The sequence below is a fragment of the Podarcis tiliguerta genome (genome assembly GCF_965153285.1).
Source record: "Podarcis tiliguerta genome assembly, chromosome: 16".
In the NCBI taxonomy this organism is placed as follows: domain Eukaryota; kingdom Metazoa; phylum Chordata; class Lepidosauria; order Squamata; family Lacertidae; genus Podarcis; species Podarcis tiliguerta.
Window position 1 is genome coordinate 662,034 of NC_139549.1, and position 27,954 is coordinate 689,987.

General features: G+C 52.1%; 2 protein-coding genes across 3 annotated transcripts in view; both read left to right on the plus strand.

The window, feature by feature from the left end:
- LOC310666072 (uncharacterized protein) overlaps positions 1-27,954 on the plus strand; it is a 1,539,811-nt gene that overhangs the window by 192,406 nt on the left and 1,319,451 nt on the right. The gene's annotated exons all lie outside the window — the stretch shown is intronic.
- CASQ1 (calsequestrin 1) lies at positions 21-27,954 on the plus strand. The gene is made up of 11 exons (XM_083416694.1): positions 21-951; positions 8,852-8,936; positions 11,189-11,289; positions 12,062-12,173; positions 16,315-16,388; positions 16,646-16,776; positions 21,217-21,262; positions 22,654-22,708; positions 24,345-24,445; positions 24,694-24,768; positions 26,658-27,954. The coding sequence occupies exons 1-11, from the start codon at positions 709-711 to the stop codon at positions 26,820-26,822; spliced, it is 1,188 nt and encodes a 395-aa protein (XP_083272820.1). The 5' UTR covers positions 21-708; the 3' UTR covers positions 26,823-27,954.

The following is a 27,954-nucleotide window of genomic DNA, read 5'->3' on the forward strand; positions in this document are numbered from 1 at the left end:
ACATACCTCCCCTCCATAGTCCCCCCCCCCTTAATATGGCAATAAGGAGAGGCCGTCAAATATCAGCCTCGGAGAGAGGGGGACCTGGCCAAGGTGAGGCCCTGGTAATAAACCAGAGGCAGGTGGCTTGGTTGGGCAGGTGAGGGTTCAGAGGCTCCCCGGACCGGGATGCAGGTGGCTGTTGTTCAGGGCGGGGGCCCCTCCATCTCCCATATACATATATAGGCAGGGAGCAGAGGGGTGGGGTGTCTCTGGCGGGCAGTGCCAAATGCCTGAGGATAAGACAGCCCTCCATCTCTGGGGCACCTCCCCTCCCGGCTGCTTTTATGGGCTGCCCGTTGGTCCCTGCCTTTGCTTTTGACGCCCCTCGCCCCTCGGAGAGGTTGTCGCCACCCTGACGGAGCCAGGGCCCCCCTCGGCCAACTCTCCGGGCTGCCTGCCTGTGTCAGCAAAGAGCCCAGACGTCCTTGCCCCCCGGAGCCCCCTGCCCTGACAGCCGCCTTAAAGGCCAAGGCGGGAGAGGGGGAGGAAGAGGAGGAGAAGAGGGCCACCTCTCCTTCCGCAGCCGTCTTCCAGGGGCCGGGTTGACTTTCTGCGTTGCCGGGGGACGGACGAAGGACCGGGGAGCCCAGAGGGAGGTCTCCGCTATTCAGTCTCCTTCTCTCCTCCTTCAGTTTGGGGCTTCCTCTCCCGGGAAGGTCAGGCAGGATGAAGTGGCTTGGGGTGGCCCTCGTGGCCTTGCTGCTGGCCGCGTTTGGCCCTCTGGGCCGGGGCGAAGACGGGCTGGATTTCCCCGAGTACGACGGCATCGACCGGGTCATCGACGTCAACGCCAAGAACTACAAGAACGTCCTGAAGAAGTACGAGATCCTGGCTCTGCTCTACCACGAGCCCATCGGGGACGACAAGGCATCCCAGAAGCAGTTTGAGCTGGAGGAGCTGATCTTGGAGGTAACGACCAGGGATGTGATGGAGGGAGGCGGCCGGCAGGGGGGGGACAGGTGCCCCCACCCCCCGGAAACTCTTGTCCCCAAACAGCCATTTAGCAAGGAAGGGCAACAGGCAACTCAGGTTGTGGGAACGGGTGAGGTCAAGGAATTTCAGGAGCTTGGAGAACTCTGCGATTCCATCTCTGTGCTTCTAGGGCTTGGGTGGTGCAAGGGCTGGGGGGGGCAAAGGGGCAGATGTCCTAGGTGTATCATATGGGGGGGGGTCCGTGCTGTAGATCGGGGGGGGGGGCTACCCAAAAGCAATGGCATTCAGCTGGTTTGCTGAGTCCTCTGATTCCTGCCGTGTTCTGTGGGAATTTCTGCCATGACGAAACCCAGCCTTCTCCTCTCTGCCCCCACACCTGCTCCCTCCCCAAACCCCAATGATGGGTGCAATGCAAACACCCCCCTCTGATCCTTGCCCTGAATCCGTCTCAGGGGAGGAGCGTGGATGTGTGGAAGGAGTTGCGGAAGATCAGGGGAGTGGGCAAGGAGGGGTTGTCCCTTGTGCCCTCCATAAACGGGGGCGCTCGGCCAAATCTTTGGGTCCATTGTTGCTGGGGCTGGAATGCTGGAATCTGTGGAACTCCACTGCCTGACCCACCTTGCAAGGTTGTTGTTGTTGTGGGGATTCCACAAGGAAGAGGGAGAACCACACATGACACCTGGAGCTCCTTTGAGAGAGAGAAATGGGATACAAATGCAATAAAGATATAATCATAAATCTGGGTCAATCCAACATGGAGGTTCTCCTCATTGTGTGTCTGCCTTGTGAGTGGTAGGCAGGGGCAGAAAACCTCTATTATTATTGTTTCATAAGATTTATATGCTGCTTCATTGTTTTTAATGAAAATGCTCAGGCAGTCCTTCCTGACCATCGTTTGCCTTCTGCAACCGGTCCAAGCTTAGGGCTACACCTTCACGTGCGATGCACAAGCGTGTCCTTGACATGTGCTGCTGCGATCGCGTCTCCGTGCAAATCTGGGGTGCAGAACCAGGCGAAAGAGACTGCCTCCCCCCAGGCCCAGATCTGCAAGACCCCACTCAGGGCTGCGTCCCCCTGTCCCAGACAGAGCGCCATTCGCTGCTCTCCCAAGAGAGGAGAGCAACAGCCAGGGCTAAAATTGCCATCTCCTTAATTGGCGCCTTCGGACGGCTGCAAGAACCTCCTCCTCCTCCTCCTCTCCAGAAAGGCAGCCTTGGAATAGTTTCCTTAGGAATCTTGCCTGGGGGGCAGGAAAGCAGGGAGGGGGCCAAGGGCTGTCCAGGGAAGGGGGTGCAGCCAGCGCAGGTCAGTGGAACTTTCTAAAAATGGCCCCAAGGAAGGAGGAGGAGGAGGGGGAAAGAGACACATTTCAGAGATGGTCTCCGCTTGGGAAGCCTCATTTTAGCATTCCTCAGACCGCAGCAACTTAGCCGGGGGGGGGGGGAGGTGTTGGGTGGCCTGAGGAGGGAAGGTGGGGTGGGAAAGGAGGTCAGTCACAAGTGGGGACACTTAGGAACAGGAAACTGGGGGCCATCTGGCCTGCTGTGAAGCCGGAAAGGATTGGAAGGGTCTGGCTTAGTTTTGCAATAATGGGCCATTTAGAGACAGAGGCGGAATTCAATTAGGTCACATCTTAATTCGGTTTCTCAACCGAATTAACTGAATTCAACTGAATTCTCAGCTGCCAATTCACAACCTGAAAAGAAAGCGTCCTGTTGGAATTCGCTCTGCTCTGAATTTTGCAATAGGGTTTTTCCAGCCAAAAACCACATCGACTGGGGTAAAAACCAGAGGAAGGAATGCAGAGAGGTAGTGTGGTGTAGTGGTCAAAGGCCTAGAGGAAGATCTGAGAGAGCAGATCTGAGAGAGCAGCCAGGAAGCTCCCTGGGTGACCTTAGGCCAATCACAGTCTCTCGGCCGAACCTACCGCACAGGGTTGTTGTGAGGATAAAATGGAGCAGGGAGAGCTATGGGCAGGAAAAGTGGGGTAACGATAACCATAACAATAGCAATAATAATGTGCAGCAGAAATTCGCACTGAAATCGGGGTGAATTTTCAGACATTCTTTTTATTTTATTTTTTAACTGACATACTGAGGAGGAAATGCAAGGAACAGAAATTAAAACAGGAGAAAAATGGAAAAGTTGTAGAAACCAAAACTGACAAGCTGCAGCGCCACCCCCACCTAGTGCTGTTTTGGGAAAAGACTACACGGATTTGCATCCAGTGTGCATATGCTAATGTAGGTATAATTGCTATAATTTAAGAGCCTGGCTGCTGGATCAGTCCAGCCCCCTCTTCTCATGGTGGTCAGCCAGAGGCCCCAAAGGGAAATCTGTAAGCAGGATCCGAGCCCAAGAGCAACTCTCCCCTCCTGTGGGATTCAGAAGCAGGGCTGCCTCTGACGGTGGGGAGCAGACCAGGAGCCACCAATGGCCCTCTCCTCCTCCGTGAATTCCTCCATTGCTCTTTTAAAGCCATCCAGGTTGGTGGCCTCCTGTGGCAGGGAGTTCCACAGTTTACCTCTGTGCTGCCTGAAGGAGGACTTCCCAGTTTCTGAGCACAATTCAAAGTGTTGGTGCTGACCTTGAAAGCCCTAAATAGCCTCAAAGGCCCAGTAGACCTGAAGGAGCTTCTCCACCCCCATCACTCAGCCAGACACTGAGGTCCAGCTCTGAGGGCCTTCTGGCGGTTCCCTCGCTGTGAGAAGCAAAGCTACAGGGAACCAGGGAGAGGGCCTTCTTGGTGGTGGCACCCGCCCTGTGGAACGCCCTCCCATCAGAGATAAACAACTACCTGACATTCAGAAGACATCTGAAGGCAGCCCTGTTCAGGGAAGTTTTTAATGTGTGACATTTTAATGTAGTTTTCATCTTTGTTGGAAGCCGCCCAGAGTGGCTGGGGAAACCCAGCCAGATGGGTGGGGTACAAATAAATTATTATTATTATTATTAAAACTTTAATAGGGAGACAACGCACTTCACCCCAGGGATGACCAGGCTGCTGTCCAACTGCTGATCTGGGTTGAGGAGCAACATCAAGGGAAACACACACACACACACACACACACGGCCGTCCTGCTTCTTAGGGTCCCTTTATCTTTAAACGGGACTTGGACACACAGCCCTTCAAAGACAGGACACAGGGCCTCCCTCTCTAGGCTGCCAGGGGAGGAAGGGAATTCATAGAATGGTAGAGTCGGAAGGGACCCAAAGAGTCTTCTCTTCCAGCCCCCAGCTAGACGTGGATTGTACTGGCCGGGGTTTTTCTTCTCCCAAAGGTGCTTTGATGTATAAGCCCAGCGCATCTGTCTCAGTCTAATCCATGGCCAGATTTCGAGGGTTTTGTAAACCCTGCAAAAAAGCAACAACCCTTCAGGACCTCATTGTTTGTGAGATGAGACGAGGGGAGCATTGTCCTTTCACACCAGATGGCATCTCTGATTCAGACAGCCCCCCCCCCCCATGGAGCAAACAAACAAACAAACAAACAAACAGGAAAGTGATGGTTAGGAGACTTCTGGACACACAGGCAGCAGCCCCCAGGTGGCACCAAGGAGGAACACAGTGCGAATTCTGAGCAGTAGAGATCTAACTCTCCTTCATTGCAGCTTTGGGGGGCAGACATCTCCCTGTGGCTGACATCTCCAGACAGAGGGGCATTGAGTGATGCCTAATTCCATCTGATTTCTTTGTTTATTGAGACAATTTATATACCACTTAATTGCAATAATCTCTAAGTGCGTACAAGGGATGACACCCAGGGGAAACGGAATTGGCTAAAATTATTAAATCAGGCTTCAGTTAAATTGCCTGACATAGTTTATTTTTTTTTAAGTCTTCAGTAAGAATCCGGGGCGTGGGTGGTGCTGTGGGTTAAACCACAGAGCCTAGGGCTTGCCAATCAGAAGGTCGGCGGTTCGAATCCCCACGACGGGGTGAGCTCCCGTTGCCCGGTCCCTGCTCCTGCCAACCTAGCAGTTCAAAAGCAAGCCAAAGTGCAAGTAGATAACTAGGCACCACTCCGGTGGGGAGGTAAACGGCGTTTCCGTGCGCTGCTCTGGTTCTCCAGAAGCAGCTTAGTCCTGCTGGCCACATGACTGGAAGCTGTACACCGGCTCCCTCAGCCAGTAAAGCAAGATGAGCAACCCCAGAGTCGGCCACGACTGGACCAAATGGTCAGGGGTTCCTTTACCTTTTTAAGAAACAGAAGTTCAACAGGGAGAGTGGGCCAGTGTGACCTCGGCTAGAATTTAGGCCCACAAAGACAATTAGCTGTGGTTCCCGCAAGGGGTTGGAAGACGATTCTAGGATTCTAGGAGTGCACAGGGCATCTGAGCCACCGTCTCCCGCAAGAATTGCAGTGATTGGCCAAGGATGCAAGGGATCAGGCGGTCCTCGTGAATTAACACAAGACCCTTGAACCTGGCCTGGTCACCTATGGCCAGCCTCCCAGTTGAGTTGCATGCTGTGGGCAGACTGTCTCACCCCACTCTAGGTGCCTAGATCCCACGGCAGCTTCAGACGCTGAGCTGGGCTCCTCCTCAGGTCTTCTGAAAAGGACACCCTCTCCTCCCCTGCCTGCCTTGAAGCCTTCTCCCCACAGAGAGACATTCCAAGGCGGCTTCCGAACGTCGTCATTGCTTCCATCCCTAAATATTCTCCTCTCCCTGGCACAGCCTTCGGAGCAGAAGGGCGATATGAATTCCGTTATTGGAGTCACCTTTAATGGGTTTCCCAGAACGGGGCCTGCAAGGCGGAGGAAGATCACCTCTGCCTGGGCTCTGGACAGGGCGGATGTATTCAAGAGATGGGGATCAAGAGATGGGGATCCCAAGGGTCATCTATTCCAACCCCGTGCAAGGAGGGAATCACAGCTAAAGGTGGCAATGCAAGCCCTGCTTAGACACCTCCAGAGTCCCCCCCCCCCCCTTCGGAGAGAGACCCTTCCACTGTCAATATGTTCTTACCCACAGAATTTCCTCCTAAAGCTGAACCCTTTCCTGTAATTTGAATCTGTTGGTTCGGGTTCCACGCTTTGTTCCTGCTATTCTTTGATTTCATGCAGCGCTGCTGCAGGGTAAAGTTGAGTTAATATTTTAATAATAATAATAATTATTATTATTATTATTATTATTATTATTATTATTATTATTATTTATTATTTATACCCCACCCACCTGGCTGGGTTTTTCCAGCCACTCTGGGCGGCTTCCAACCAAATACAGTGGTGCCCCGCAAGACGAATGCCTCGCAAGACGGAAAACCCGCTAGACGAAAGGGTTTTCCGTTTTTCAATGCGCTTTGCAGGACGAATTTCCCTATGGGCTTGCTTCGCAAGACGAAAATGTCTTGCGAGTCTTGAGATTTTTTTCCGCTCCCCACCCCCTTTTTCTAAGCCGCTAAACCGCTAATAGCCTTTTAGCAGCTAATCTGCTAATCCCTTAAGCCTTTAATAGCCGCTAATAGCCGCTAAACCGCTAATAGCGCTAATCCGCTAAGCCGCTAATAGGGTTGCTTCGCAAGACAAAAAAAACGCTAGACGAAGAGACTCACGGAACGGATTAATTTCGTCTTGCGAGGCACCACTGTATTAAAATACAGTAATGCATCAAACATTAAAAGCTTCCCTGAACAGGGCTGCCTTCAGATGTCTTCTAAAAGTCCAGTAGTTGTTCTTCTCTTTGACATCTGGTGGGAGGGCGTTCCACAGGGCAGGTGCCACCACCGAGAAGGCCCTCTGCCTGGTTCCCTGTAACTTGGCTTCTCACAGGGAGGGAACCGCCAGAAGGCCCTCAGAGCTGGACCTCAGTGTCCGGGCAGAACGATGGGGGTGGAGACGCTCCTTCAGGGATACTGGACGTCAGATATACTAATAGACGTCTCAGGGAGCCAATGTTGGCCAAAGACATTTTCTGCCTGAAGCCCAGTGCTAGATGGAGGGATCCAGTTGTCTGACCTGGCACTAAGTGATGCCCATCAAGCTTAGTGATGCCAACACCGGCTGGCAGCAGCTCTGCAGGGTTTTAGAAACAGGGGGCATCCTACTGGATCCAGCCCAAGGGAAGCCTCCTAGCCCATCCTCCTCTCCTCATCACAGTGACCAAATACCCCAGAGAACCTTGGAATCGAGGTAGACTGCATCTGAAACTGGAGGCTCCATCAGAACCTAAGAAGAACCTGGCTGCTGGATCAGGCCAGTGCCCTGATCCTGTGCTCACAGTGGCCACCCAGGTGCCTGCAGGAAACCCCCAAGCAGGAGACCCCAGTCTCAAACCCCAACCCTATAAAAGGATCTTTACATGCTGGCCCTTTTGGATTGTGAGCTGCCAAGCATTTGCAGCATGTTCTCTGTTTGGGCGGAGGCATCTGGGATTCAGCACTTACTGCCTTCAATATTTGTCAACCTTTCGGAGCTGATATTCAGCAGGATCCGGCATCCAGCATTTTGTGTTTGACGATAGCTGCCTTCCCACGGAATTCAGTGTTTGAAAACGCTTGAAACCCTGGCAGATTTTTTATTTAATTTTTTATTTTTTTGCTAGTTGATTGCTAGTTAGTGTATATAGGACGCTGGACACTCTGCCTGAAAGGAAAGTCCTGCTCTCTTTTTTAAAACAGGTCTCGAAACCGAAAAACCAAATTTCAAATGGAGGACAACTTTTTTAATTTTAGGGGGAAATTCAAACTTTTTTTAAAAAGCATCTTAGGTCAGTTTTTGTGATTTCTTACACACACACAGACACAGCACAATCGGCTTTCAGTGCTAGATCACAGCCCTATGATGTGACAATGCCCAAGCACACCATGCCTCGGACCATGTGCAGAGTGTGTTTTGTGCATCCCTGAGTAACCAGCCCCTCCAGCCAAAACACACATCTGGGGCAGCCCCTGAGGCTTCCTAGTCAAGTGCTATGCGATTGCCGGAACTCCCTGAGCCCCAGAACCTGCCTGCTGAGAGCTTAAACTCCCTGAGGAAGGTGGACTTGGCAAGGCCGGCCCATTTGCTGGAAGGGTGCCCTGCCTAGTTTCACAGCAAAGGCCCCAACCTCTCCCCTTTTCAGAAATTACGAGCGACTCTCGGATTTTGAGAAGCTGGTATCACTGCTTCATCCATTTTGTTGAATTTGCTTAAAGTTTTAATTGCATTAATATATATATATATATATACACCCTGCCCTCCCCAGCCAGAGCCAAGCTCAAGGCGGCTAACACCAATAAAATCGCAGTAAAAACATAATAGGGGGGAAAGAGAGGGGGAAGAAGAATCCAATTTAAAATACAGGTTCAAATACAATTTAAAATGCAGCCTCATTTTAAAAGTAGCCCATAGATCAAGATGATAAGGGGAGGGAAACATAAGGGTCAGACTGAGTCCAAACCAAAGGCCTGGCGGAACAGCTCTGTCTTGCAGGCCCTGCGGAAAGACGTCAAGTCCCGCAGGGCCCTAGTCTCTTGTGACAGAGCGTTCCACCACGTCAGGGCCAGTACTGAAAAGGCCCTGGCCCTAGTTGAGACCAATCTAACCACCTTGCGGCCTGGGATTTTGAATAAATGTTCAGTTTATTGTCTTGAATTCTATTCTGTTTACCTTCCTTGGTGGCTTGTGCAAACTGCTCCTTTTAAAGGGTAGGTTTGGGGGATTTGGGGGGATGAGTTCATGGGACCAAGAGAACAGATTTAGAGCCTCTGGAAAGCAACACCTTCCACAGCTTGCAATGAAGACAAAAATCCAAAGTGGTGGCAAGTTTTTTCTGCAAAAAGCCTTTCCCTCCAGCACCCAGGCGCTTGTTCATTCCCATCTTCTCCCTCTTCTCTCTCTCTCTCTTTCTCTCTCTCTTCGTCTGCCTGCCCTCCTGCTGACTCTTCCTCCTAGTTAGCAGCCCAAGTCCTGGAGGAGAAAGGCGTGGGGTTTGGCCTGGTGGACGCAGAGAAGGATGCCGCAGTGGCCAAGAAATTAGGTAAGTGCCCGGCAGGAAGCAGAAGGGGGACTGGCAATACCTGCCAGGGCAGGGAGGGAGGGTGGGCTGCAAGGCGCTGCTGGAAACCAGGGTGAGGTGGGGGGCTGGATGGGGGGGACCACAGCTGGATTGCTGTGGACCAAAAGGGCATCTGGCTACCTTTTCCTCCAGGAGTAAGGCTACCAGATTTTTTTCAATGAATCCTAAGGTATAGGTAAAGGGACCCCTGACCATTAGGTTCAGTCGCGGACAACTCTGGGGTTGCGGCGCTCATCTCGCTTTATTGGCCGAGGAAGCCGGCGTACAGCTTCCAGGTCATGTGGCCAGTGGGACTAAGCTGCTTCTGGTGAACCAGAGCCGCGCACGGAAATGCCGTTTACCTTCCCGCCGGAGTGGTACCTATTGATCTACTTGCACTTTGACGTGCTTTCAAACTGCTAGGTTGGCAGGAGCAGGGACCGAGCAACGGGAGCTCACCCCGTCGCGGGGATTCGAACCACCGACCTTCTGATCGGCAAGTCCTAGGCTCTGCAGTTTAACCCACAGCGCCACCCACGTCCCTCAATGAGTCCTAGGACACTTTAATTCATTAACTGCCTTTCAGAGCAGCCCCAATCCCATTCCTACTTGCATGCAAGCAGGAGGGCACAGGGATCCCTCAGCTGGGAAGGGAGGCTTCACACTGCCTTTTGGAGCAGCCCCATCCCAACTTCTACTTGCGTGCAAACAGGAGGCAGCTGGGAAGGGAGGCTTCCCGTTGCCTAACTGAGAGATCCCTGGCGCCTCCTGTAAAGCCTCCCTTCGCAGCTGAGAGATCCCTGCTCCCTTCTGCTTGCACGCAAGGAGGAGTTGGGATGGGGCTGCTCCAAAAGGCAGTGTGAAGCCTCCATTCACAGCTTAGTTTCTGCAGTCAGGGAAGGTGGAGGCAGCCCGGAAGCTGCATCTTTGAGCCCCTTCACCACCATCATATGGGGACTTCCGAGAAGCTCCTGAAGCCAGCCAGAGCCGACTGCTCTGGGCTGCTGAGACTGCCGCTGCTGTGTTTCCCAGGGACATTAGATGAAATCCGGGGACATTCCGGGGACGGAATTTGTCCGGGGACTTATTCACAAATCTGGGGACGTCTGGTAACCCTGTCCAGGAGGGCTGCCATTTCTACACTTTCCAGAGTGGAACAACATCAGCAAGAGGCTGGACAACCAGGGGGGAGAAAGGAGCGAGGAAGGAAGAGCCATAGCTCAGTGCTAGAACAGCTGTTCTGCATGTAGAACGTCCTGGGTTCAATTCTGAACAGCATCTCCAGGTAGAAATCCCTGGTCCGTGCAGACAGTCCTGAGCTGGGCAGCTATACCCGCCTGCTCTGAGTATCAAGGCAGCTTCTTATTTAAATCAACCTTTTCTTCAAAACCATGAGGACTGGAAACTTGCCTTTGGTTTTAAAGGCTCAGCACGTGGACGATTTCTGCCTTGCATCCAGAAGGTGCCATGTTCCGTTCTAAGGGCCTCTCCAGGTGGTGCTGGGGAAGAGCGCCTGCCTGCTAACCCCAGGAGCTGCTGCCAGGCAGTGTAAGCAGTACTGAGCGAAAGGAGCCAAGGGTCTGGCTGGCAGGAGAAGGGAGGTTCCTGTGAAGTGTCAGTGGTATGCCAACCACCAGGGGGCGGTAGAAGCTCAGAGATCCCTGCAGAACACCTTGAGCCATTCATATAAACAGGATTCTAGCTCCACTGAGATGCCCGGGTGCTTTGTGGAATGAGAGACATGAGTCCCTGACCCAGAGGCGGCTGTCAGCCTCAAGCAGCCTCTGCCAAGCTAGCGTCCTGCAGGTGTTTTGGACTACAACTCCCATCAGCCCCTGCAGCGCCTGATTTATGGCACAGTTTCCCCAGCACAGGGCACCAAGCCAAGGGAAAACAAAACTGAGATGATCCAAAATTGAGAAGATCCATTTTGGGGCGGCAAATCTAGACTCCGCTCAAGGGCGCCATATTACCAAAGATTACCCCAAGCCCCTGAGCTGATGGGAATTGTAGTTCAGAAGTTTTGGAGGGTGCCCAGTGGGCAAAGAGTGGCCTAGAGTATGTGTCCCCATGGTATATGCAAGGGTGAAATAAGCCCCCTTGCCCTCCAGCTCCTCTCTCTTCTTCTTTCCTCTGCCCCACATACCTTACAGTGGGGGGTTGGGCTCGATGACCGTTGGGGGTCCCTTCTCAAGCAACAATTCTGTGATTCTATGTCTGTCTCCCCTGTGCAGGCCTGGGGGAAGAAGACAGTGTGTATGTGTTCAAGGATGATGAAATCATCGAGTACGACGGGGAGTTTTCTGCCGACACTTTGGTGGAGTTCATCCTCGATGTAAGTCCTGGGCCTCCTCCTGCCCTGCTGTGCCCCACAGCCTGTCCATATTGGCTGAAATGCCCCCCCTGCCTCTCAACGCCTGGGGGGCCAGGGAGTCCTGCTCACCTGGGTCAGGGGTGGAAAGGTGTGTTTGTGTGTGGACGGAACCCTGGGATTCTTTGCATGGCTGGAACGTAACTCCGTGGCTCTTCACAATTGGCCTCCAAGCCCCTGGCCCCTGGAGGGTTGGTCATAAAGGAATGTGGCCCCTGAGTCCCCAAAAGGCTCCCCACCCCCACTGCAAAGCCTTAAACGGCCTGATGGCTGAACAAGTCCACCCTCCCTGTAGGAACTAGCCAAGCTTTGAAATTGTTGGAGAACAGCCTTCCAAAGGAGACTCTGCTTCGCTTGCTCCACTGCTAAAGCCGCAGCACTCGGATCGTTGGATAAAAAATGATCTGGTCTATTGGACAGTGGAAGAAGCAGCCTTGGAAGGTGGTGGGCTTTCTCTCAATACAGGGGGTTGGACTAGATGACCCCGGGTGTCCCTTCCAACTCTGCAATTCCATGATTTTATAACCTTGAAAGTCACTGGGCTTTCCTTCACTGGAGGTTTCTAAACAGAGTTTGGATGGCCACCTCTCAGGGCTTCTTTGGCTGTGATTCCGGCACCACAGGGGTTGGACTAGATGACCTGTGGAGGTCCCTTCCAACTATGATTCTGTGATTTTGGTGCTGTGATGCCAACGGCATTTTCCTTCCCTTTATCCTCCTCTCTCTCTCTCTCCAGGTGATGGAAGACCCGGTGGAGTTCATTGAAGGGGAACATGAGCTTCAGGCATTTGAGAATGTTGAAGACGAGCCCAAACTGATCGGCTACTTCAAGAACGAAGACTCGGAACGTAGGTGCCTCTTTGGGGCACTGGGACGGGGGGTCTGGTCCCCCCAAGAGGCTCTGCTGAAATGCATTCGCTCCCCCAAACGCAAACATGTGGGAATGTTCAGGGATGCAGGAGAGGATATATTGTTTGATTATGGCCTTTCCAACTTGTGTTAACAAGTTCACAATTTAGCAGAGTAACATCACCCTTTTTAAACTCACAGCGGATGCGTTTGCTCAGGCTCGCTAAAGCCTCTAGAATAACTGTCCTGGTATTTTCCCCTTATACCCTCATAAAAGATAAGACACGACACAGTCTTCTATAAAAGTATAAAAAGAGTTTACTCACTCACATTCTGTTCACAATAGGATCCCAGAAGGCAAACTTAGCTTAGAAAAGTTATATACACCTGGAAACTATCTCATAAGGAGACAGTCCCTTTGTCCTCTCTTGGCTGGAGGCCAATGAAAATAGGGACAGCCTAAGGAAAAGTAGGGGATGCAGGTGGCGCTGTGGGTTAAACCACATGCCTCTTGAGAACAACGCTTTTGTAGAATTTGTAGAAAAGTGTTTCTGAATTCCCAGGTGCGAAATTCAGCAGTTGTATGGCAAACAAGAGGGACGCGGGTGGCGCTGTGGGTTAAACCACAGAGCCTAGGACTTGCCGATCAGAAGGTCGGCGGTTCGAATCCCCGTGACGGGGTGAGCTCCAGTTGTTCGGTCCCTGCTCCTGCCCACCTAGCAGTTCAAAAGCATGAAGTGCAAGTACAGTGGTACCTCGGGTTACATATGCTTCAGGTTGCAGACGCTTCAGGTTACAGACTCCGCTAACCCAGAAATAATACCTCGGGTTCAGAACTTTGCTTCAGGATGAGAACAGAAATCGTGCTCCAGCGGCACGGCAGCAGGAGGAGGCCCCATTAGCTAAGGTGGTGCTTCAAGTTAAGAACAGTTTCAGGTTAAGAATGGACCTCGGGAACGAATTAAGTACTTAACCCAAGGTACCACTGTAGATAAATAGGTACCGCTCCGGTGGGAAGGTAAACGGTGTTTCCGTGCGCTGCTCTGGTTCACCAGAAGCGGCTCAGTCCTGCTGGCCACATGACCCAGAAGCTGTACATCGGCTCCCTCGGCCAATAAAGTGAGATGAGCGCCGCAACCCCAGAGTCGGCCTGACTGGACCTAATGGTCAGGGGTCCCTTTACCTTTTAATTAAAAGCAGGACATTCCAGGATCAAATCAGAAACTGGGATGGTTTCTCTAAACCAGGGATGTCCCTGGAAAATAGGGAGACTGGGAGGGTCTGCTGCTTAAAGGAGTGAAGGACATTCGGCCGCCTTCCGAGGGAGTTTGCTCCACTGCTCCAAGGTAGACTGCTCCTGCGCCTGGAGGGACTGCTCCACCATCACAGATCTATCCTTCCGTTGGTTCTGCAGCTGTGGCTGCTTTTCTCCGGGAGAGACACAGCCCCGGACGAGACACGCAGTGCTGTGCATCCGCCGCCTTGCTGCGCGGGTGCTTTTTTAAGAAACAGAACGCAGCCCGGAGTTAAAAGTTTGCAGATTTGCACTGATGCCTCGTGTGCTCCCAGACAGCTCCTGTCAGCCCCCCCCCCCCGTCTCCCGCCAGTCCCTGCTTCGGGGCCGGAAGCCCCACGACCAGCTGACACCCGCATTAAACCAGCTTAACATGTCAGCCCTGTGACCCATCACGGCTCGGTGGAGAGGGAGAAGCAGCCGCTCTCTCGCTTGGGCGGAAAGCCTGGTGTGGGGACACGGATCCTCTCTCGGGAAACCGGGACGCGGGGGCTGCCCTTGAGGGCCTGGTCTGGGGGCAAATCTCTGTGGCTGGGCGGCTGATGGGGACAGGCAATTGCAGGACTTGAGAACTGGGAGGGACCCCAAGACCGTCTAGTCCAGCCCAAGCGATGCAGCAATCCAGTGCTCCAAAAACTGCTGCTCAGCCAGGCTCAAGGTTCTTGCATTGATTCAAAGTTTGGGTCCAGGATGCTTCAAGGACAGCCTGGTCCAGGGGTTCCCAAATCCTTGGGGGAAACCCCCCCCCCCGCACACAATGTCCTATAAACTCACCCCCAATCCCCTGCCACTACCCTATTATTCACAATAATAATAATAATTTATTATTTGTACCCCGCCCACCTGGCTGGGTTTCCCCAGCCACTCTGGGCGGCTTCCATCAAAGATGAAAAATACATTAAAATGTCACAAACTTCCCTGAACAGGGCTGCCTTCAGATGACTTCCAAATGTCATGTAGTTGTTTATTTCCTTGACGTCTGATGGGAGGGCGTTCCACAGGGCGGGTGCCACCACTGAGAAGGCCCTCTGCCTGGTTCCCTGTAGCTTTGCTTCTCGCAGGGAGGGAACCGCCAGAAGGCCCTCGGATCTGGACCTCAGTGTCCGGGCAGAACGATGGAGGTGGAGACGCTCCTTCGGGTATACTGGGTTGAGGCGGTTTGCAGAATAGTGGTTTGCATGTCCCACTAAGGCAGTGGTTTTAACCAGTGTGCGGTGCTACCCTGAGGTGCCTTGAATGGTGATCAGGGGTTCCAGAGGCAACATAGACCTCTGTCCCTCTTTCCTTCCCTCTCTCCTCTGAAACCCTCTTCTGTCTCTGCCTCCTAACGACCTACACGGCTGTTTGTTGCAGCATCCTTGGCTACAAGCTCCCCAGGCGAATACTGCCCCTGGGGCTGGCCAGGGGGTGCTTCCCAGGCCCCTGTGGGGCAGTGTGAGGAGGCACCTGTCTTTGAGGCAGGGGGGGGGGTATAACGGCTGCCCAGAGGACTCCCAAGGAGAGGGGTGAGAAGGCAGAGGGAACCCTCCACAAGGGAGGGTGGTCGGAAAAGGGTGAGGGGCTGTCAGCTCTGCAAGCAAGGGGGGAGCTCCTGAGACCCCCAGGGATGCTGCAGAAAGAAGGTACAGTGGTACCTCGGGTTACAGACGCTTCAGGTTACAGACTCCGCTAACCCAGAAATAGTACCTCGGGTTAAGAACTTTGCTTCAGGATGAGAACAGAAATCGCGCAACGGCAGTGGGAGGCCGCTTTAGCTAAAGTGGTGCTTCGGGTTAAGAACAATTTCAGGTTAAGAACAGACCTCCAGAACCAATTAAGCACTTAACCCGAGGTACCACTGTAGTTGGTTAAGGGAGCCGTGGATTCAAAAAGGTTGGAAAACTCTGCACTAAGGTAATAACACAGTAAAATTCAGCAATTCATTGCGCATTCATTCAAAACCTGATTCAAATGATTTAATTTGCAAAATGGATGGACCGGGTCCTGTGAGGCCAGCTTTCCAAAGTCTGAGAGTCATTTAAACCTCCAGTGACGCCCCCACCCCATTGGCTCTTAGCTCCCCCCACAGGTAATCCCACTGCCAGGTTCTTAGGGGTATTTGGCTCCTGTGATAACAGGATGCTGGGGTAGAGGGGTGATTGAAGGGGCTGGACTAGAGAACCCCGGGGTCCCTTCAAACTCTATGATGCTTTGTTGTTTAGTCGTTGAGTTGTGTCCGACTCTTCATGGACCAGAGCACGCCAGGCACTCCTGTCTTCCACTGCCTCCTGCAGTTTGGTCAAACTCATCTTCATAGCTTCGAGAACACTGTCCAACCATCTCGTCCTCTGTCGTCCCCTTCTCCTTGCGCCCTCCATCTTTCCCAACATCAGGGTCTTTTCCAGGGAGTCTTCTCTTCTCCTGAGGTGGCCAAAGTCTTGGAGCCTCAGCTTCAGGATCTGTCCTTCCAGTGAGCAGTCAGGGCTGATTTCCTTCAGAATGGAGAGGATGGATCTTCTTGCAGTCCATGGGACTCTCAAGAGTCTCCTCCAGCACCAGAATTCAAAAGCATCCATTCTTCGGCAATCAGCCTTCTTTATGGTCCAGCTCTCACTTCCATACATCACTACTGGGAAAACCAGAGCTTTAACTATACGGACCTTTGTCAGCAAGGTGATGTCTCTGCTTTTTAAGCATCTATGATGCCACGATGGCCTGATCTTCTTATGTTCTGATCATAGATATTAATAATAATATCAGCCCAAGGCAGGCAGGAGCCCCTCGCTCACCCCCACACCCAGCAGTCTTTCGGGCTTTGCCACCCCGGAAACAAGGCGCTGCTGATCCCATTATCTCCCCCTTTCCAGATTTCAAGGCCTACGAAGACGCGGCTGAGGAGTTTCACCCCTACATCGATTTCTATGCCACCTTTGACAGCAAGGTACGTAGCTGGCCACAAGCACCACCTCGCTTTTGCAGGCAGCAGGACAGCCAAGGATGTGTTCCTTGTGTTGGAAGGAAGCTTGCACGTTGCAGCAGGCAGAGAAGTTAAGAGGGGGGCAGATTGCAAGTTTCCAAACAGGAGCAGCCAACGCACCTGAGAAACTGATTCCTGCGTTGCAGAGGGTTGGGCTGGATGACCGCTGGGGGTCCCTCTGCAATTCTAGGACTCCATCCCTCTCTTTCTCCCCATCGCAGGTTGCAAAGAAGTTGTCCCTCAAACTGAACGAGATCGACTACTATGAGCCTTTCATGGAGGAACCGGTCACGATCCCAGACAAACCCAACAGCGAGGAAGAAATTGTCCAGTTTTTGGAGGAGCACAAGAGGTGAAGAGAAATTGAGGAGGGGGGAGGGGGAATTAGAGGAGGAGCAGCAGCCCCCCCCCCACGCCTTCCTGGCTCTAGACAGAGGCGCGCGCACACACACACACACACACGCACGCGCGCACACACACACACACACACCCCCACTGAAACGGGCAATTCTTGCTCCGTCTCCCGGCTGACTGCTGTGGATGGGGAGGAGAGTCATCCGTTGCCATGGCAGCAGCAACACCAAAGTCCTTCTCCTGCTGCCATGGCAACGGCACATTTATTGGCTGAGACTCCAAGCCCCAAACGGAGAAATCTTTGCAAACAGGGGCTGGGGGGGGGGAGGGAGAGATGCGTTTCGCTGGGCGGGGGGGGGGGCGCGCAAAAGATGGCATTGCTTTCCATCAGAAGCATCCCCCAGCCATGCCTCTTGCAGTCAACACTGGCAGGCAGCAGCAGTCAGGCGGGGGGGGGGGGCAGTCCCAGTCCTTACTTGGAGATGCTTTCGGGAATGGAAGGGACCTGTATGGTACGAGTCCTTCCCGTTTACATGTGGAGAAGACGGCCGGGCTGGCTGCTGCGCTGCAGCCTCGGGGAGGCGGCGTCCTGGGGGTCCCCTGAGGACAGCCAGCTGGTTTCTGGAGCTCAGGAAACAGGTCGCGCCTGCAGCTCTGGCGCCCGGCGGAGGTTCCTGAGCTGCGGTCCCTGCACTGCACGACCCTCGGGGTCTCTTCCACATCCACCCTGAAATTCTGCCAGAGGAATAGCCCCGGGGGCGAACGGGGAATGAGGCAAAATGGCAATCAGTCGCCCTGGGGTTGTTTCAGAAGCCCATGCATGCCAAAGACCTAGGAGAAAAATCCTCTCTCAAATCACCCCCTCTCTGCCCCCTAACTGAGCGCCAGAGCGCTTATGGGGAGGCCTACCCCCCCCCCCCAAGCTCCCCTCTGCTCTGCTGCAGATGTTTCGGCTGACCCTAATCCCCTGGGATTAACCGGGAGGTTTCCTAACCCCGATCCCTCTCCTCCTCTCCTCCCAGGGGACCTCAGCCCTGGCACAAACAGGGCGCATTTTGTGGCACAAATCCCCTTCTCTGTCCTGGGGAGGGGAGCGGGGTGGTGTCCCTCGCTTTTGGGGGAAGGAGGCCCGGCACCCCTTTCCCCCTCCTCATTTTGGGGGTGCTGTTGATGCGCTCCATGCCCCTGTTTCTCAGGCACTCCCCCCGCCCCCCATGGCATCTCCATCCAGCTGCTTCTAACATCGGGCCGACGAGGGGCTGCGCGGTTGCTATGGCAGCCTGGCCTTTGCGATTCGCTCACGGGACCGGATTAGGCCTGTTTTGCACAGCGATGCTTCTCCGGCTCTCATCCCTGGCATTATCCCTGAACCTCGCTCTGACCCCAAACTGACTCCCCCCCCCCTCCCCCTTGGCTACCTGCGTCAAAAGGATTTGCTCAGGCTTCTAAGGCTGCGTACACACCCAAATGCGTTTTAAAAGCACGTTTTGCGGGTATGGGGTCTTTCGTGAGAATATAAGGAGAGGCTGGCGGCTGGATCAGGCCAAAGGGGGCCCATCGGGTCCAGCCTCCTGTTCTCACAGTGGCCGAATAGATGCCCTAAAGGGAAATCCGTAAGCAGGACTCGAACACAAGATCAACTCTCCCCTCCAGCAACTTGTGCTCAGAAGTATCTCTGCCTCTGACTGTGGAGGCAGAGTAGAGCCGTTCTGGCTAGGAGCCACAAATAGTCTCCTCCTCCATAAATTTGTCTCATCCTCTTTTAAAGCCATCCAGATTTGTGGCCGTTGTGGCAGGGAGTTCCACAGTTTAACTATGTGCAGCAGGAAGAAGGACTTTTCTTTTATCAGTTCTGAGTCTTCCGACACTCAGCCTGATTGGATGCCCCCCCCAGCACTGGTGTTATGGGTGGGGGGTTGGAGAAGAAGAAGAAGAAGAGTTTGGATTTGATATCCCGCCTTTCACTCCCTTTAAGGAGTCTCAAAGCGGCTAACAATCTCCTTTTCCCTTCCTCCCCCCCAACAAACACTCTGTGAGGTGAGTGGGGCTGAGAGACTTCAGAGAAGTGTGACTGGCCCAAGGTCACCCAGCAGCTGCAGGTGGAGGAGCGGGGAAGCGAACCCGGTTCCCCAGATTATGAGTCCACCGCTCTTAACCACTACACCACACTGGCTCTCCCCTCCATCCAATTCCTCCAGGCCATCTATAAAATCATAGAATTGTAGGGAGGGACCCTGATGGTCATCTAGTCCATGGGTAGGCAACCTAAGGCCCGGGGGCCGGATCCGGCCCAATCGCCTTCTAAATCCGGCCTGCAGATGGTCCGGGAATCAGCATGTTTTTACATGAGTAGAATGTGCCCTTTTATTTAAAATGCATCTCTGGGTTATGTGTGGGGCATAGGAATGCGTTCATTTTTATTATTATTTTTCAAAATATCGTCTGGCCCCCCGACAAGGTCTGAGGGACAGTGGTCCGCCCCCCTGAAAAAGTTTGCTGGCCCCTGAAATTTCTAGTCCAACCTCCTGTGATGCAATAATTTTACCCAGGCTGGCCCACCCATGAGGCAAGTTGAAGCAAGCACCTCAGGCAGCAGAATCCACAGGGGCAGCAGACCAGCCTCCAAGGGATGCATTGGCTGCCGCTGCTGCTGTTGCTGCTGCCTCTTTAGCACCCCTCCCCAGTCCCCCTCTGCTGCAATATCTCAGCCAATAGGAGGCACTGGGGGCCTCCTTCACCCTTGCAAATGATGTACATCTTTATCCCCCACCTGTCCTGATGTAGATCTTCACTCGCCAGTGTGGTCTAGTGGTTAAGAGCGGTAGACTCGTAATCTGGTGAACCGGGTTCGCGTCTTGGCTCCTCCACCTGCAGCTGCTGGGTGACCTTGGGCCAGTCACACTTCTCTGAAGTCTCCCAGCCCCACTCACCTCACAGAGTGTTTGTTCTGGGGGAGGAAGGGAAAGGAGAATGTGAGCCGCTTTGAGACTCCTTAAAGGTAAAGGGACCCCTGACCATTAGGTCCAGTTGTGTCCGACTCTGGGGTTGCGGCGTTCATCTCGCTTTATTGGCCGAGGGAGCCAGTGTACAGCTTCTGGGTCATGTGGCCAGCATGACTAAGCCACTTCTGGTGAACCAGAGCAGCGCACGGAAACGCCGGTTCCCTTCCCGCTGGAGCGGTACCTATTTATCTACTTGCACTTTGACGTGCTTTTGAACTGCTAGGTGGGCAGGAGCAGGGACCGAGCAATGGGAGCTCACCCCGTTGCGGGGATTCGAACCGCCGACCTTCTGATCAGCAAGTCCTAGGCTCTGTGGTTTAACCCACAGCGCCACCCGCGTCCCTTTGGAGACTCCTTAGTGTAGTGATAAAGCGGGATATCAAATCCAAACTCTTCTTCTATTTGGGGGTTTGCCTCAGGTGTCCGAATGTCTTGGGCTGGCCCTGAATTTTATACACTTCTATCATGTTGCCTCTTCCTAGCCTTTTCTCCAAACTAAAAATCCCCCAATGCTGCCAGCTTTCTTCACAGCCCCACCTGGAGGTGCCATGGGGCATTGAACCAGGACCTTATGCATGCAAAGCAGGTGCACTGTTGCAGAGCTACAGCTCTTCACTTAAAAAGAAAGCAAGATTCTGGTCCTCATTGTTCTGAATTAAGGGCTGGTGGCCTAGAGATGCGCATTGTACCAGGGAACTTCCGAATGCCCAGTAGTTTATATAACCGCTGGTAAAGGTAAAGGATCTCTGACCATTAGGTCCAGTTGTGCCCGACTCTGGGGGTGCAGCGCTCATCTCGCTTTACTGGCCGAGGGAGCCGGGGTACAGCTTCCGGATCATGTGGCGGGCATGACTAAGCTGCTTCTGGCGAACCAGAGCGGCACACGGAAACGCCGTTTACCTTCCCACCAGAGCACTACCTATTTATCTACTTGCACTTTGACATGCTTTCGAATTGCTAGGTTGGCAGGAGCAGGGACTGAGCAACGGGAGCTCACTCTGTCGCAGGGATTCGAACCACCGACCTTCTGATCGGCAAGTCCTAGGCTCTGTGGTTTAACCCACAGTGCCACCTGCGTCCCTATATAACTGCTGAGTTGTGGCCTCTTCTCTCCCCTCCCATGGCTCATTTTTGGTCGTCTCCAAACTCACATGCATAGCCTAACCAAACAGCTTTCCAGTCCAGCAAAGGTCTTTGCCACCCACTCACAGCCCCAGGATTTTTGCTGACATCTGCAGATTGGGTTAACTGAAAGATGAGGATCTGATGGTTCCTTCTGATGATTAACAGGATTTTGCAAGACAGCGTTGGAGGGGATCTTACCGGATTTCAACAGAAGCTGTACTGAAGATCATTAGTACCAGGAGCCTTAAAGAAGTTTGTGTGTGTTTTCCCCTCTTCCTCAACCTCTCTCTTCTGCCCCTCTTGTCTTACAGGCCCACACTGAGGAAGCTCCAGCCAGAAAGCATGTATGAGACTTGGGTACGTCTAGGGGAAGCCGGGGGGGGGGGGGGGAGGGAGAAAGAGGAAAGCCTCTGGAATTCTCTGCCTCCAAACCCGTCCCTGGATTTTGGAGTTTCGGGTTTCCTGGAGTGCTTCTGCAGATGTGCTGCTGATGCTCCTCAGCCCCCCCCCCCCTTAGCTGGAAGCAGAAATAATGTGAGGATTTCAGACAGCATTTATATCATGCAGCAGTGCCCTTCCCTGTGGCCAAGATCTTTCTAACCATGTCTGCTCACAAGTATAAACAGAACTGATTTTCCATTAAGGAGTTGGGTGGAATTGAGCAAGACGTATGAGTGATTCAGTATTCCACCAGCTGCCTAACTCCCCCATAGGTGAGAAAACGGACATGGGGCAATTCAGAGAAGATATTTTCAAGGGGAAATTGACCACTAATCCCCCAGCCAGTACAAACTTTCTTTGCTTTTATAATTTTATGATGATTTTAATGATTTCATTGTCTGCCCCCATGCTATTTGTTTAATGAGCTGGAAATTGAGAAATACCAAGATGTCTCTGTATTTTTGTGACTTTTGTTTCCTCTGTGTGTTTGCCTTTCTTCCGCCGCTACACCACCAAGGTGCATTGATAAAACACGGTGATCTTGAGGCCATTGTAAGCGAGATGCCCGCAGCCTCGTTCATTCAGAAAAACGTATACCCGGCCACCCCACCCAGCTATTCACCAAGCGGCCTCACCATAAATAATTCACCCTGGTGCAAACAGCACAAAAGCAGCAACTTTGTGCAAACTGATATTGCTGTGTTGGCCAGCTGAAAATGACCAACTTCCTTTTGTTCTGAACTCATGGATGTTCGTTCCAGCTCTCCCTTCGCCCTACGGACGTAGGTGACAAAACCTTCCCAAAGGTCGTCATCAAGGTGCAGACGCGTCCCTCAAAAAACCTCCCTGTTGTTGTGGGAAAGTGCCCTTCACCGAGGAGTTCTCCCGCAAAGGAGAGCTGTACTTGAGAGTCACCATGAGGAGCACCGAGTGGCTAGTGCCTGGGATGTCACCAATTCCTATTCATGCTCCTGCACAACTCCTGTTCCTTGCAACAGGACTTGCGTAGGGGCTTTGCCATGGGGCCTTGTGGTCAGTGTCTTTACCAGTGGCAAGACAGTCCCCACGAGCTGGGATGCCGGAGAATTCTGACATAAACAAAAACGGGAGCTGAAATTGCGAATGTGGGAATTGGTTCGGCAAATACAGGAGCAGAGCTTCGAGATTTGAACTCTGATCTCCCAGGTCCTCTAACCTCCACACCACATTGACTCTTGATATAAGGCAGAACAGAAAGCCATGCTTTCTTACATTCCCTGCTAGTGAGTAACGTCTCTCTCTCTCTCCCTCTCTCTTTGTCCTTCCAGGAGGATGATATAGATGGCATCCATATTGTTGCTTTTGCAGAGGAAGATGACCCTGGTGAGTTGCCCTTACAGAGAACGGAGAGCAGAGCTTCATGGCCACGGGGGGGGGGGGGGTCGCCTGCATTCCAACATGGCGCCGTCTCCATTTTCTTCCCCAATGGTCATTTTCCCATCTTTCCCCATCTACAGTAACTAAAAAACCAGGAAAGGATTGTGGTAAATATTACATCAGAAGTGGGCATTCAAAACATATCATAAAAACGCATCCAAACTAACAATTGAAAGAAACTGATATGGCAGCAAGCGAGTTCATGCTCCATTGTGCTATCTGGGACAGAATTAAAATAGTATTGAAGCTGATTGTCGGTCTTGCCATCGACAGACATCCCCAGCAGAGAGTGTTTGCTCACATTCCACAGCTGCAATACCGATAATATATTTATATTTGCCAGCAGCCAACCCAGTTTTCCCTGGCTTGCACTACAGTCCCTCAAAACAGGGTAATTAAAAAGGTGAGCCTTTGGGTTTCGTTAACAGAGCACCTGAACCAGCAATGGGTCTTGCCTTCTGCATCTCCAGAAACACAAAACTTTAGTTTGCTGTGAGTACAAAGGGAACACTCATCCCACACCCTAAATTTAAAGCACTCTTATTCCACTTTAACATCATGGCTTCCCCCCAAAAGCCTTGTCATGTGGCGAAAGAGTACTCTAAGCCCGTGGCGTGGATGTGGAAACTGCAGCAGACTTCCTAGAGATGAAATGATTTTGATGGAGAAGTTTGATAAAATCTATCAAGTGATTCTGCTGTCTGTAACTGGGGCAGATTTTTGCCACGAGACTCTTTGGATTCCGGCTGTCTCTCTTTGCTGTTATCATACTGGAGCCCCATGGATGCCTCGTGGGGAGGCAGGAGCCATGAAACTGGGTTGAAATAGGGGCTCTGTTTAGGAAGGACAGGAGATGGATGGGGGTGGGCCTTGATTTGTGGGGGGAGGCCTTTGCACAGGAAAGCTGGCAGACCCTGGCTGCCCTCTCACCTCTGTGGGAATGTTCAGGGATGCAGGAGAGGATATATTGTTTGATTATAGCATTTCCAACTTGTGTTAACAAGTTCACAATTGAGCAGAGTAACATCCCCCTTTTAAACTCACAGCGGATGCGTTTGCTCAGGCTGGCTAAAGCCTCTAGAATAACTGCCCTGGTATTTCCCCCTTATTCCCTCATAAAAGATAAGACACGACACAGTCTTCTATAAAAGTATTAAAAGGTTTACTCACACATCATTCTGTTCACAATCGGATCCCAGAAGGCAGACTTAGCTTAAAAAATTTATATATTCCTGGAAACTATCTCATAAGGAGACAGTCCCTTTGTCCTCTCTTGGCTAGAAGCCAAGAGGGCATCTTTGGCTAAGCAGATGTTGCTTCTTCGACGCATGTAGTCAAAAGAGAGAGGTGGCTGCTCTGCCCTGTGCTTTTGTCGTTACCTGCACAGGTGAGGCCACGCCCACCTCTAGTCACATGCAGAGGAAGTCTGTTCCAGCCCAGAAGAAACAGGAAGTTTACCTTCTGGCTGGACAAACATTCCTCCCCAGGTGTAAACATGTTCACTCTAGGAATGTTGTACTTGACTGCTCTTGTGTTTCACATCCCACAACCTCCCTCTCTCCTCAACACTTTCTGGCCACAGATGGTTATGAGTTCCTGGAAATCCTGAAGGATGTTGCCCAAGACAACACAGACAACCCAGACCTCAGTATCATCTGGATCGACCCTGAAGACTTTCCACTGGTGAACAGGCAATTGTGCTCTTTAGCGGGGGTGGGGGGTGGCTGCCATGGCTTGTTCTTGCTGCTATGGCCCCCACCAATGCCCCCCAAAGTTGGATTAGACCCATTTCTTGGAAGGAAGCCACTATCGATGACCAGTGTCCCCACAACCACTTTGTGTCCCCACTCACCCTCCGCAAAATCGGACGCTGCACGTGCCTGAAAGTCTTTGTGGACCCTCATTCCCCCTTCTCTCTTTCTCTCTCTCAGCTGATTGCCTACTGGGAGAAGACTTTTGACATTGACCTGTCCAGGCCTCAGATTGGCGTCGTCAACGTAACGGACGTAAGTGACCACGGGCACGGGAGACGCGGGCACTTCTGCCACTGTTGTGAAGCCCAAACCGGGCGCATGCCTCTTGAGAACAACGCTTTTGTAGAATTTGTAGGAAAGTGTTTCTGAATTCCCAAGTGGGAAATTCAGCAGTTGTATGGCAAACAAGAGGGACGTGGGTGGCGCTGTGGGTTAAACCACAGAGCCTAGGGCTTGCCGATCAGAAGGTTGGCGGTTCAAATCCCCACGAAGGGGTGAGCTCCCATTGCTCGGTCCCTGCTCCTGCCAACCTAGCAGTTCAAAAGCATGCCAGTGCAAGTAGATAAATAGGTACCGCTCCAGCGGGAAGGTAAATGGCGTTTCCGTGCGCTGCTCTGGTTCACCAGAAGCGGCTTAGTCCTGCTGGCCACATGACCCGGAAGCTGTACGCCGGCTCCCTCGGCCAATAAAGCGAGATGAGCGCCGCAACCCCAGAGTCGGCCACAACTGGACTTAATGGTCAGGGGTCCCTTTACCTTTATGGCAAACAAGCTATGGACACCCCCCTGTTTCTGGAAGCCCCCATAATAAATAAATAAATTCCCAATACTCAATGAAGCAACATTTTAAGTTTCCTGCCTTCAAGCCCTCTCCCCTTCTTTCAGATAGCTCTGCTATAGACAGCGACAGGGGTCGAGACGTCCTTGTAGGCAGGGGGTGGGAAGTTATGGGGGGAATGTTATCTGAGAAAGAGCCCCTGAGCCACCTTAGTCACCTGCTGCATGTTCCCTTGATACCAGGGATGAATCAAACACAAAGTGTTTTGTGTCTCCTGCATTGTGGGGGTTGGACTAGATGGCCCCATGGGGTGCCTTGCAACTCTATAGTTCTGCGATTCTATAATTTTTTTCAGAGTCTTGGGAAAGCTCAGGGGTGGGGGTGGGGTAATCAAAATGTCATACACATTTTACCCCCCAAAAAAATATCCTTCACTATATCCTATGTCCTTTTTTATATTCAGAACAGATACAGTGGTACCTTGGTTCTCAAACTTAATCCATTCCAGAAGTCCGTTCCAAAACCAAAGCATTCCAAAACAAAGGCGCGCTTTTCCATAAAAATGCAAAATGTATTGATTCCAGACTTTTAAAAACAACCCCCAAAACAGCAATTTAACATGGATTTTACTATCTAACCCCTGACACCATCGATCCATAAAATGAAAGCAATAAACAATCTACTGCAGTCACACAATCAATCAATCAATCAGTAGCTGAACTGGGTTCCACACAGTCACAAAAACAAAACAAAAAGAGCCGCAGAAACAAAAAAGCAAAATAAATAGCCGAAACAGACAGACCTCAGCGTAACACTCAAAACAGAAGCGTAACACTCAAAATAAAGCATGTTTGGCTTCTGAAAAAGGTTCTCTTACTTCGGGGTTTACAGTGTTTGATTTCCAAGTTGTATGAGTACCAAAGCATTTGAGAACCACTGTAAATGTAAAGTATTTAACCTGCACTAATAATAATAATGATGATGATGATGATGTACCCTGCCCATCTGGTTGGGTTTCCCCAGCCACTCTGGGCAGCTTCCAACAAAGACCAAAAATACACTAAAATGTCACACATAAAAAACTTCCCTGAACAGGGCTGCCTTCAGATGCCTTCTAAAAGTCAGCGAGTTGTTTATTTCCTTGACATCTGTTGGGAGGGTGTTCCACAAGGCAGGCGCCACCACCGAGAAGGCCCTCTGCCTGGTTCCCTGTAGCTTTGCTTCCCTGCAGTGAGGGAACCACCAGAAGGCCCTTGGCGCTGGACCTCAGTGTCTGGGCAGAACGATGGAGGTGGAGACGCTCCTTCAGAACATCACAAATCAATAGGATGATCTCCAGCTGAATTTTACATCTCCCCCGCCAGGCTGACAGCATATGGCTGGAGATGGACGACGAGGATGACCTGCCGTCCACAGAGGAGTTGGAAGACTGGATTGAGGATGTGCTGGAAGGAGAGATCAACACGGAAGACGACGATGACGATGACGATGATGACGACGACGACGATGATGATGATGACGACGACTAGAGGCTCCCGTTCTTCATGGAAGGCGGACCCTGCCTGTTGAGGTCCACCTGCGTCACACCTGTCCCCAGAGTGTCCCTCGGGGGCCGCAGTGCCAGGCGCCTCTGGCCGACGCGAAATTCAACGCTTTGCCACCAGACCCTAGCAAGAACGTATTTTTATATTGATCCTATTTAAGTCAAGGGCCCCCACCCTGTGCTGAACCCCATGTGCCCCCCCGGGACCCCGCTCTGCCCTCTGCCAGCGCAGGGGTGGTTGTTGGTGCTGCCCCCTCCCTCCCCTTTTCCGCACTGGGCTCGCCAGGTGTCCTTCAGGCACCTGAGGCTGCTCTTCCTGGGTGGACCATCAGTCTTCCCTGGGATGTTAAGCCCAGCTCAGGTTTTCCAGGTGAATCCCAGGAACGGGCAAGGCTCTTTGCCTGTTCCTAACCCTCAGCATCCTGGTTTATCAGGGCACTTGATGGACCCCCCAACTCAGCACAGGCAGAGATGTGTGTGACCCAGCCCTAAGTGTTGTCGGCCCAGTGAATTTCCCATCATGCCTCTCTCTCTCTCTGCTTCCCCTGTGATGTCCACTCTGACTGGCAGGGGCTGTCCAGGCAGGGAATCTTTTCTCAGTCCTTCCTGGAGATGCCACTGGGGTGGGAAGGGTGAAACCTGGGACCTTCTAGACGCAGAGCAGGTGCCTTATTTACCATCTCTTCCCAAATTCCCTGCCTTCCCACCGGTGCCTTCCTCTTCCTCACCGCGACACAAGGGAATAGTTCCCGTCTTCTTTGCTAGCGTCTCTCTTGGACTTTGTTAAATCTATCACTCACTTTGGCTCTGAGTTTCTGTCAGGAAACACCTCCCCGAATCATTTCATCAGTTAAACTGAAGTGGGAGGGCAGAGATCAGCCAATAACGTTTGTTTTTTTTGGGGGGGGGATAGAAACAAATGTAATTCCTGGGCTTTGGGGGTGAATATATTTGGGCTAAAACTGTCTTGTTAATATTTCGGGAGCGGGGAGATAATCGGGGGGGGGGGACACAACCTGTTCAGCACTCAGTGGGGGTGACACAATGTACAATTTGTATATTTTTCAACAACTTTGTACAGATCAACCAAAGCGATTAAAAAAAAAATCAAATAACAA

Coding starts and splice junctions, on each gene's coding strand:
- CASQ1 (XM_083416694.1), top strand. CDS start 709: ATGAAGTGGCTTGGGGTGGCCCTCGTGGCCTTGCTGCTGGCCGCGTTT. Junction 952..8,851: donor TGGAGGAGCTGATCTTGGAG/GTAACGACCAGG, acceptor TCTTCCTCCTAG/TTAGCAGCCCAAGTCCTGGA. Junction 24,446..24,693: donor ACCCTGAAGACTTTCCACTG/GTGAACAGGCAA, acceptor TCTCTCTCTCAG/CTGATTGCCTACTGGGAGAA.